Source organism: Mesoplodon densirostris, chromosome 6, assembly GCF_025265405.1.
Source record: "Mesoplodon densirostris isolate mMesDen1 chromosome 6, mMesDen1 primary haplotype, whole genome shotgun sequence".
NCBI classification, from domain to species: domain Eukaryota; kingdom Metazoa; phylum Chordata; class Mammalia; order Artiodactyla; family Ziphiidae; genus Mesoplodon; species Mesoplodon densirostris.
In genome coordinates, this window is record NC_082666.1 from 21,474,163 (window position 1) to 21,486,268 (window position 12,106).

The following is a 12,106-nucleotide window of genomic DNA, read 5'->3' on the forward strand; positions in this document are numbered from 1 at the left end:
TCATATATCAACCATCATGTAGAATTCTTACTCTTCATAATTTGAGTCTAAAAAGAAATGTCACAGGAATCCTACTGAAGTTGGTCCCTACTTCTTGCTGGTTTATTGATTGCATATTTGCATATTTTATTCATTTGGTTTTAGTTGTTTATATTGTCTTTAAGAAAAAAACATAATAGCAAAAAAAAATTCTTTTGGCCCTCTTTCCCCTCTGTATTTGTAAACATTCATTGTGCAGGCTAGCAATAATAATGGCACATCAACCTAAATGACTGCAGTTGTCCAGAAGAATATGTAGTTTACCTGATCATTACCCTGTTATCACTGCTGTAAAAAGTAACACTTGGAGGAGCATTAGTGATGTACTTTAAGTTGCAAATTTTTTTCCTAAAATTTTTCTTTAATTGATCACATATAAATCTGGTTAGTTTTCTGTATCAGTATATGAAATGAGGTTAAAGAGTAAATATTTTATCATCTCCAGCAGAGGAAAAGTTAACATGATTTTTTTTTTTTTTTTTTTTTTTTTTTGCGGTATGTGGTCCTCTCACTGTTGTGGCCTCTCCCGTTGCGGAGCACAGGCTCCGGACGCGCAGGCTTAGCGGCCATGGCTCACAGGCCTAGCCGCTCCACAGCATATGGGATCTTCCTGGACCAGGGCTTGAACCCGTATCCCCTGCATCAGCAGGCAGACTCTCAACCACTGTGCCACCAGGGAAGCCCCTAACATGATTTTTAAGTAAACTTGTATTATAGTCATTTTTAACTTAAACTTTTGAAATGATTTTTCTTTAAAAATTTTTGAAGAAATTATATCACTAGTTTGCTTTTTAAACTTCTATTACTGTAAATACTAAGTTCTTGGAAGTAGTCTAAGACCTTAAGTTAGAGCTTTTTAGGAAGAATTTAAAATCTTTGAGGGAACAAACATGTTCGTAGTACCTTCCAGTAAATTAGAAGTGTAAAAATAAATAGTTTCAGTTACTACAGCCGTGGCTATCTACTGATTTAAGTTGGAACGATAAAGACTTCTTCCAGGATGGAGTTAGTTTAGATTGAATTTTTGAGGATGTCTGAGAGTGATGAAACTGCATGTTTAATATATATATATATATATGTATATATATATATATATATATATATATATAAAACCAGAATAATGGGAAATACACGTATATTGTATAAAAATATATAATTTGAGGTTTGACAATACTGTTGGACTTTGTTAGCTATTATAGAGCCAGAGTATCTCTAGTGTTGAGAGGGATCAAAAGAATATTAGTCTCACTCTTGATGATTTTTAGTGACTAAGTGACCACTTTGATGTTGTTTCTGTTTCCTAAATAAATGCTAATGGCTGTTAGATCTATAAAAGAACACATTGAGCTGACAAGCTCCGAGTCTGCAGGCCCTCTCTCCACCCCCACCTCAGTACCCAGGAAATAGGCAGTCTCTAACTTCAGTGAAAGTAAGGTTGGCTGTCTTCTGTATTCACTGACTTAAGTTGGGTGTGTAGCTTCTGATTCTGTAATCAGTATAGGGAAGGATTTTCATTTCACTGTGATCCTCAATACATATAGCCTTTAGATTTCACAAACGACAAATTATGATGCTTTAAATAATTTTCTCTTTGTATTACTATAACAGGGTTTGACTTATGGTAGTCAGAGATTATTTTTATTATATTTTATACATATTTTTCTTTTTAAAAGTAGTATGTTTGACTATATTCTTGGCTGTACTGCCTAAAATACAACCTTCGGCAAGTTAACAGCTTGGCGGCTTTTCAGATCCAAATTCATCAACAAATTTAGATTTCTTGAAATCCCTTGATATATTTTCATGGAATATATAACAGTTCTAAACTTTGGCATTGTAAATATATTCTAAATATTGATGGAATATGTTCATTTTGTTTGTTTGTTTCTTTCTTAGAAAACAAAAGAATCCTAAATAGTTAATGGTAGCAAGTGAAGTATTTTAAAGTTGTTATAGGTATTCTTTTTCTAATGTGGAAAAACTTTTTGACTACCTTGCTATAATACTGATTTAAGAACATGTGGATTTCCTTATCTTGTCTTTTCAGTCTGAATGGTTTTTATCAAATTGATAATTTTATTAATTTTAGTTCTCTCATTGAATATGTACTAAATCTTATAATTTTTCTTCCTTTCCCCTGTTTTTCCTTTTTTTTCTTGCCTTACTCTTCCTCCATTTTTATCTCTTTACATCAGACAAGGCTTGCAGGTTCAAAATGACAAAATTAGGATTATTTCATATTTCTCTGATGTTGACTATGAAGAGCAAGAAGGTATATATGAGAAGATAGAGGGGAAAATGTCACAAGAGGCTCTAGAAAACAGTAACGTAAACTTAAAGGACACAGGGGTAAAAGAAGTGAGAACTCTTTCAAAAACTGATAAATATTACAGCCAACAAATACAACCAAAGTACAAGAATTGGAAAAAGATACCATCTCAAAGCCAAGCGACAGAATTCTCTACTGCCTTTAATTATGACCTTAAATTTGAAACATCTACTTTCTCTAGATATCCTCAGAAATATGATACAATAGATAGGAGAAGGAAAAAGACACCCTTATATAGTCATTTTGAAGACAGTGAAAAAAGCCAATATGATGATAAATCAGGAACTAAGACTAACTTGAAAAGTACATATCCTAACACTGAAAATTGTGACCTTTGCCATGTTGAGAAGAAGGAACAAAATTACCCAGTTTTGCGTCCCTACAAAAATGGATTTGTGGTTAAGAGTGGCATGTGGACCACTAACTTGGAAAGTCATGATTATGATCTTCCTGGTTGTTTTAAGAACTGTGAAAAGTCATCTGGCTTAAACCAGCATGTCACTAATTTCACTCCATTAGATATTCTTGAAGATTCTGCCAGCAGTACTTCTGATGAACTTCTGGGTTCCCCCGTTTCTGATAAGCAGGAAGATTTACTGTCACCAACATGTCATCCATCCAATGTCCATCATATTGGAGGTTTCCCAGAAGAATATTATGGAGCAAATCCTGCATTTGCATCACAAAGGATGAATTGTGCTACAGACACACTTGGAAATCTGTCTGGGTCCCCCATGGAAGAGATGACCCCTTCCTCTATTGAGGAACCCAAGGAGGACTATATTGATACAATGGGTGAGCTTCAGTGTTTGGTAGAAACAGTGTCAGAATATTTAGCAGAGAAGGAAGAGGAGATTAATAGATTTGGCTCCCTTTCAAAAACTAAAAAAACACTTAAACACAATAGTACTGTTAATAATGCAGAACAGAAAATGCCAGGGGATCAAATACCATCTTTAAACATTGTCAAGAATGACAAGGACAAAGCCATCTCTTTCCCTGAGCTGAATGGAGTAAAATGTGCTGTTGGTTCTTTATTCACTTCACTCACAGAAAAGGTGGGTTCAGGCACAAAGCATCTAACAAGCTCTGTGGAAAAGCTGGTTTATTTAGTTCCAGAGAAAACAGAAACTCTTAATCAAACAGAGGCGATTAATTCACAATCTAGACCCAGAGCCAAGTCAGTATCAGAGAAGGATCTTTCCATACAATCTCCATCTCCATTATCTTCTCAAACAGTTGACAATAGGGACGTTGGCAAACATGACAAAACCTCTGAAAACGAGCACGTGGACAGTAAAACTGGAAGTTTAAACTTTCAGGATCCAACAGAAACTATTGGAAGGGACTCTGCTTCACAGAGTCAGAGTTCAGTTATAAAGTCTGTTTGCAGCATGCTAAATCCATTAAAAATCTTTTTGGAAAAGGATGAAACCAAAAAAGATGATGACCAGAGCAAGCCAACAAGAAAGGAAAACTTTGTTGCGTGTGGTTCAGAGTCAAATCAAGGGGAAGATACCCTTGGCAATGATAGTAGCATTGTCACTTTAGATAGGAGTGATAGAGAAACTCCTCACTACCAAATGCCCCTAAGTGAGGATTTGTTGTCTTCCCAAGCAGCCATTGAACATTCTAACTTAGCTCATTCTGCAAATAAGAAAGATGATGTTGCGAGTCCGTTGGAAAGAGAACCCTGTACAGATCTGTCTCTGTTACCAGATCAACGAAAAATATGTGCCAAAGATACTTTAGGACATCATTGTGAAGCTGGCAGCAGAACTGCAAATAAAGAGCCATCTTCAAAGCCATTAGAGGGGGACAAAATTACTGGTGACGATGATTTCCTTGAGCCACTCAGAAAATCCTTTAGCCAGTTTTTGCTCACTTCCCCTGAGACCTATTCAAAGGAGACTTTGTCAGACTCTATGAAAATTCACCAGTTGGAGGAAGATGGATGGGAAAGGGGCCCTAAGAAAGGTGGACATTCCTTTTCCTTTAGTGGAAAATTAGATATTCCATTTTTCAAAGTTCTTAGTCATTCTGAAAAGCAGCAGGATGTAAGAGAGAAAGGAAGCATGTTCCCTTTGTTTAAATTTTCTTCCACTGACAGCCATAAAACTGTCAACGACCAGAGTTTTCATGGCTCAGCAGTAACCACTGATGAAGAGATCCAAAGAGACTGCCATGCAAATGCCAAACTTAGTTCAATAAAATCTACTTCAGTTCCAAATATTCATAGTAATCTAGGGAAATTTGGCGATATAAAGACATCTAATAAGAGTGACCAAATAAATACTCCTGAAGATGTCACACTTAATAAAATAAAGTCTTATTCGGCTCCAAATATTAATAATGATCTTGGGAAATTTGGGAGTATAGAGGAATTACACTCAAGTGACCACACAGCAATAGAGAACTGTGAAAGAGATACCTTAAACATTCCTGGAGTTGTGTCTAAAGAGCATATACCTTCAGATTCTTTAGGAGAAAGTAAGAATTTTACACAAGTGACATCCTCAACAGTACCAGACTCTTCATTAGCGTTTACTTCTACCATTTCGAAACCCACCTTGGTTGATGAAATGAGTGATGACAAACTTGTAGATAAAGCTTCCAAGAAAAGAACACAAGGAGGCCTTCTTTCTGGCCTGTTTAACAGATTTTCTTCTCTTGAAAACTTGTCTAGTCAACAAGAATTAAATGTGAAGAAAGATGACTCTCCTCACAGGAATAATACACTGAGCTTATTCTCTGGAATATTTAACTTGATATCAAATAGCAGTATGACTGATTGTAAGCCAGATGAAGCAAAGTCCATGTCTTTAGGTGACCTAAAGGGTTTGAATGGAAAAAAGCATTTATCCTTGGATGAGATCCCTGTTACTTCATGTGTGACTTTTGAGAACCAGAGGAACCATGAAAAACAGGAAACTTCTGACTTCATAAAAAGCTGCTTATCTTTACCTAAAGAAAACATACCATTATCTGATGCTTGGGTTGATAACCATTATTGCCCTCCTACATGGAAAAACCAGCAAAGTGAAAAGAATTTCCCCTCTTCTGAGAACAGTGTACTTCACTGCACTCCAACTGCTCAGCAGGACCTATTAGAGAAATCTTTGGCTAAGAGGCAGACACCACACCATGCTCTTGAGGCAAAACTACATGAAAATTCTAACAAGTTAAATTCACCTATGCTAAATACTAACATTCTTAGTCAATCAAACCACTATCAGGCTTTTGAAGAGATGAACAATCCTTTCTCTTATGAATGGGATTCTGATATAAAAGATTTCTCTAAAAATTCCAGAAAACTTCAGCCAGTTTATTATATGTTGAATCAAAATACATTTCCATCAGCCGATGTTTTCTTGTGGCCTGACTCAGAAAATCCAGCAATAAATTTTTGCCAAAAAGATCAAAATGCAAATATCTTGGAGTGGAGAACAAATCTAAACAGTGTCATTTGGTGTGACTTACCACATGAATCATTCAACCAGTTAGCATTTAATGAAGATTACTTATTGAGAGGTGATATGTGGGCGGCTAACTCATTATATGGAAATTCTTGTTATCTTCCAATTAATGAGACTAAGAATTCACTAGAAGAATTGCCCATTGACTTAAGTTGTTCTTCAGGCTATGAGAAGAGTACGAGCCCGGTAGTTGATCTAGACTCATTAAGAATGGATGAAAACTTTGTTTATTCAAGTGTTGGTTATGAATACCAGGAATGGTTGTCATGTCTTGAAAATGGAGTGTGGTGGCCATCAGAGGATGGAGATTATGGATATTTTATGTTCCACGATGGTCAGTACATCTATTCTTTCCTTACTGATTCTACTGGTCAGTATGCATATTTATTTATACCTGACTGTTCTTATGAAGAGTATTTGAATTGTGACTTACAGACAAATGATCTATCAAGTATTACATTAGATGATAGCACTATTCCTGCTTACAGTTTTAAAGTACTTGACAGGGAAGACGAATTACTGTGGTATGTTGAAGAGGAACCAATTGATGACCCTCTTGATTTATCTGTAGTTTTGCCAAGAAGTGAGGGACCAATGTATCTAAATATAGAAATGTTTTCACAAGTACTTGAAAAGTCAAGTTATGGCCAAAGGGATCAACCATTAGATTTTTCAGGCTATACTCCTCAAAAGTCAAAAGGAGATTTTGTATCTTTTAAAGAAAGGCTGGGTGGTTCTGAAGACTCTGAGTGTACATTGGATCTCAGAAATCATCCCCAAATGATTGGTAATCATGTCTTAAATAAAAATCAAATTATAAAGGGAGATAAGAATCAGACTCTAGCGAAGGATTCATCAGTTAACCTTTCCAGTTTCTGGTGGATCCAGTCTTCTTCTGAAGAAGCTGCCTCTTTGGTTCATCCTGAAAATAAGACTAACATCCCACAGCAAACAGAAGAGATGTCATCATTGAACAAAGTGACTTTGTCATTTTCTGCTTTGGGTGCTTCAACTGGAAGTACTTTGAATTTTGATAAGAATGAATCCTTAGAGTCTTCAGCCATGCAGAAAATAGATCAGCAGTCAAACTTAGCAGAGATCACAAATGATGGTCTTCAGTCATTAATCTTGACTAAGCAACTAGAGAGTAACTCCCAAAGTGAGGAAGAAAGTCTTCTCAAGAAGGATTCAGAGAGACAAATGGTATCCAATGTTCAGAGACCAGAATTTACTAAAAATATGAAGAAAGAATTCCCTTTAAATAAAAGCATTCATGTGAAAAAACAAAGTTTGTTAAAATCTGTTTTCCAGGCAAACCAAATAACTTCTCAGGCTCAATCAGATACAGAAGACGACAAGATGATTACAGCTGATTCTGTTTCAATTCCTCTTGTATCACAGTTTAGTAGGGATGAATGCAAGAATTATGAGCCTCCTCAGGACCAGTCTTCCAAAGAGTCTGAGAGAACATTATTTAAAAGTGCACTGAAACTCTTTGGTGGGGGAGAAGACTCTTCAGTAAGTGCAGGAGCAAACGAGAAACAGGCATCTCCATTTTTGAACTTCTTTAAAACCCAGGTGAATAAAGAAGGATCACCAAATTTAGAAAAGAATGGTGAGACAAATAGAAAGATATCGTCTCAGGAAAAGAATGAATCTCCTGGTGTTTCAAATGTTTTTGGTTCCCTTGGGGATTTCTTTAAAACCAATGTATCTCCTAAACAGACAACTGAAAATATGTCTGTTTCTTCAATGACTAATAAGGATAAGGTCAAGTCAAGTCCTAATCCTGCACATCTAACTAAACAGGATGTTGGGAACTTTCCTGCTGCACCAGTTTCCTCTAAAGGGAAGGTTCGAGTTAGAAATCTGAACAAGCAGACTACTATTGATGACAGTGAGCTAAAGGAACCATCAATTAGGGAGATCCAGTGTGATCATTTGACTGACGAAGAGGCACCCTCCAGAGACCACCAACTCCCCCAGTCACCAAATTCATCTTTCTCAACAAGGTGTCTCAAAGAATCCTCCAGAGATTCTTCAGTAGAGACTAGTGGTGTGTCTACAGTGACAGAAGTTCCAAGAAGTGATAAAATATCATTAGATATTCTGAGCAGAAGAAATTCAAATGAACAAGATCATTTTTCTGACAAAGACCAGAGTTTTTCAACTGCCACAACATCTCCATTCCAACCAGAATTACCAACCAGAAAGACTATATTTTCTTTCCTGACTGGATCCGAAAAATCTGAGAACAGAACCTCTACTGCTCTACCAAGAACCACATCTCAAGGAGAAGGGCTATTCACACTTCCTTCCTTTTTTTCCACTGCTAACTCAGGCAGCAAGAAGAATGCCTCTCGTAATAGCTCTTTCAGTTTCTTCAACTTGTCCTTTTTGGATGAAAAGCAGCAGACTCCTGGGGAAAAACACAGCCTTTCAGCTGTTGCTCCAGTGACTTCCCAGCCCTGTAAGAAGCCAAGTGTTTTTGTAGACATGAGTGATACAATGACTAGAGAAGGTTCTAATGACAGTAGAGGTAGCATAGTCCAGGAGGTAGTTCATGAACAGCAAATGGCTCCTTGTGTTTCCATTAGCAGCACCACTAAGGTTACCTCCCTTGCAGATGAGCTCAATGTAGAAAACAACTATCCAGGAAAACTAGGTTCCGGTAATGGACCAGGGACATCTTTAAAAGATTTCCAGGTAAGTCAGTCACAAAAAGACATTGTTCCTCATTCACCACAATTTCAGGCACAGTCTGAAACACTGCTCATTGGTCCAGAGACCCTTGAGGTATCTCCCCATGAAGAAGAGGCTTTCATACAGGAAGCCTTTCTGAGTGACTCACCAGCCAGCTCTTTTTCACATGATAGCCATTTGGTTGAAAAGCTCAACCATTTTGACACATGTACTACCTACCACCAAAATGAAAGATTTACTAGTGACCCACTGAACTTGCCATTAGAAAAGGCCCCTGATGAGGTCTTAACACAGATCCTGGAGCCAGCTTCTTCCTCTGTGGAGCCAGGATGTACAGGGCACCTCCAGAGTCAAGATGCAGATAAAGTGGAAGACAAATCAATGTTGGACTCTTCAGTAGAAATGCTTTCAGGGTTTGTGACCAAAGTGAAATCTTTCTCTGGGTCCTTAATTGAACCTCCTAAAACTTTCTCTGGACTTTTCTCTTCTCCTAAACCTGCAAAGAAGAACTCCTTTTTCTCTTTTTCTTCTGGTGCATCATCTCAACCTCTCAAAGGTGAGTTATTTGGACTTTTTAAAAGTCCCAAACCAGAGACATACAAACAAGAATCATCTATTCCAGCTACTGCATTGCTTCAAAATGGTGGTTTCAGACATACAGAAGAATCAGTACCTCCTGAAAATTTGTGGAAAGAAGCCACCTTTGGAGCACTCAATTCAAAAGCTATAGTCAGTGACTGTAGAATGACTGTGGTTAGTGCAAAGTCAGACTCGGAGACCTTGATGGATGATCCTGACCTAACAACTGAAATGGAAAACAATAATATTCCTGACAGTATTCCAGAACCCCAACATTCTGAAACAATTGAGGCTGCATCTTCTGTCTCAGGGGACGATACTGGGCAAGGAGTATTGTCTCTGAGTGATGAAGGAGACATGGGGATGTTGCAGGGTACAGACACAGAGGCATCATTGGAAGCAGAGCATATCTCATTGCCAACACAGTTGCATCCAGAACCTATCTGGATTGCCAAAGAGCTTCCTCCTCCAATTCACCTACCTCTTCCTCTTGAGCCAGAGCCAGATATGCAATCTGCCTCCACAAACCAAGACTTCTTAGAGCTACAGGCAACCAATTCACTAGAAACCAATACTACAGTGTTCAGTGAGGCAAGTGTTGGCCGGAGTGCCACACTGGAAACCCAAGGATACCTTTCTCACTGTCCGTTGGAGGAACCTGTGCTTTGTGCCAAAGAAAACTATGGGATACTTGATGCCCAGAAAGGTCCACCCGCAGTCCCCAAGGAAACGGAGCAGCCAAGTCCTCATTTTGAAATCCCAAACATGATCAGTTGGCCAAAACTCCATTTCCCATCCTCTGCTACTGACTATCGGAAACCACTGAGCTGTTTCTTTTCCTCGCCTTCCTCCTCTGGCAATAGAGCAGCAGAGACTGGTTTAATGTCCAGTTTTAAGAAGTTGTCAACTCTATTTGAGGGAGTTAATGAGGGGAAAGGGAGTAGTGCAGTGGCAAGTGATTCAAAACTAAGGTTTGGAAAGAAGCTGGATCTTTCATTCCCATGGCCGAAAGAGAACAAATGGGACCCTGAACAAATGCCTGCAGAATCCTCCTCTCCAGTTTTGGTTATCAGCAGTGATCAGGACCTTAAATTCAGTGAGGCTGACAAAACTCTGGAGTCTTCTCAAGTGTCTGGGGCCAGTGCTGAGCCAGCTAAGGTTTTGACTCAGCCCTCTGGGACCTCTGGGCAGCTGGAGACCAGGCCAAGTATATGTGCTCATGAGCTTTCAGGGCCTGGAGAAGTGGAAAACCAGCAGGAAATCCCAGCATCTGGAGAACACGGGGGTACCAAAGATAACCTCTCTGACCTCACCTGTCCTTCAGAGAGTCATGAGGAAGAACACTGCACTGTCTCTGAGCTACTTCACCAGCCAGAAACACATGAAGAGGAGGCAGCGCCTGCTAGCATTGACTCTGTTTCGGATGTACAGCAGCCAGTTGCTCTACATGACATCAAGGAACCAAAGACCAGCAAAAGGCCTGTTCTCAACTAAAGCATCATAAATGATTTTAAAGAATTGACCATTTATGATGCAGTGACTTAGTGATAGCTTAATCATAGCCTGCTTTTTATCCTTCCTGTGTCTTTCCCAGCACCTGAGCTTCATGTTAATTAGGGGTTAAGCAAGAAGAAATAATAGGTGGATATCGTCATCTTCTCTTCTTTCTGCCAAATGTAATTCATTTATTGGAACAAGGAGCTTCCTGCTTAAAGGGAAGGCTAGGTCATGAGATTTACTCACTCTGGTTTGCTCTGCCTTGAATAATGCAGAATGGAGAAGGGAGGGCAAGAAGAGACAGCTAGTCATTGAGTGGCATATATTAATTACAACCACATGATAGGCTAGAACACTTCCTTGGGGCTTTGGCACTTATATCTGTAATAGCTAGGAGAGACCTACTTTGCTTTGCTTTTCCAAGTCTTCTAAGATGCTTTCTCCAGTGGCAATGAGGGTATTAAGTAAAATACAAAATGCAAATGATGGCTTGGAATAATCTATACTATATATATTCCATATGGATTTGCACAGCTTCTTCCAGTCTCTGCATTTTACTACCCATGAGACTGGTGTCTGATTAGTGCTTTCAGTACAGTCTCACAGGAGCTCAGGGCTATCGTTTGCTGTAGTTATTCAGTCTGGAGCATTGTACAGGGTCCACCTGCAAAGGATACTAATATTTCCCCTAAGAAGAAGCACCATACAGGGCATTTTAAGAATGCTGCCTTGAATGCTGGCCCAAACCAGTCCAAAGAGGCTGGTCAAGTACTTTGGAGGTTATGTGAGTATGTGCGCACACATGTTCATGTGTATATGTGTGCTGGGAACTACTCAGAACAGTGGCTTGGTACCTATCCTGCTGCCATGGTATGAAGAATCAGAAATCAGCCTGTAAATGCCAGATAATTGGGAGGAATCATAGGGAAAATATCACTGGAAAACAATAATGATTTATCTTCATTTGGCCAAGAGTAAACATAAGCCCTTTAGTTAAAGCTTGACTCTTTGGCAAGGAAATTCCTTGTCCTTTTGCACGGAGGCTTTCCGGCAGAATACCAGAGGTAAAATGAAGGGCCTCTGACTTGGGATGGAACTATCCAAATGGGCTAGGATAGATCTTGTATTGATAGATCATCCCCAAGTCCCTCCATTTTGAATAGGACTGAATCCCCCAAATTCAGTATACGGCTTAAGGGAGTAACTTTGAATAGTATTCTTTCTGGTCATGATTCACTGCCACTTTCTCTGCTATAGCTGCTGCCTCTTATACCAGGGGAACGAATTTCCTTTCTGGGTATGGAAATTCAGGTGGTTGAGAGAGGGTTAGGCTGGCCTCTCTTCAGGTACAGAAATGCATTAATATGGCCCTGACTCAGATCTTGGAGTTGGACTGTGTCCACTTTGCCCAAAACGGAGCCATGTCCTGAGAGCAACTCAGCTATAGATAGGCAGGTTCATCTTTGGGACACTCCCTATGCTG

The 12,106-nt window shown here is 38.9% G+C and overlaps 1 protein-coding gene across 3 annotated transcripts in view; it reads left to right on the forward strand.

Annotated features, from left to right (window-relative positions):
• UNC13B (unc-13 homolog B) overlaps positions 1-12,106 on the forward strand; it is a 220,811-nt gene that overhangs the window by 113,692 nt on the left and 95,013 nt on the right. The window contains exon 9 of one of the 3 annotated variants that reach the window (XM_060100767.1): positions 2,550-10,604. The exons of the other annotated variants lie outside the window; for them this stretch is intronic. Within the exon in view, the coding sequence (XP_059956750.1) occupies positions 2,550-10,604 (8,055 nt within the window). The remainder of the gene's footprint in view (positions 1-2,549; positions 10,605-12,106) is intronic. 3 annotated transcript variants of the gene reach the window in all.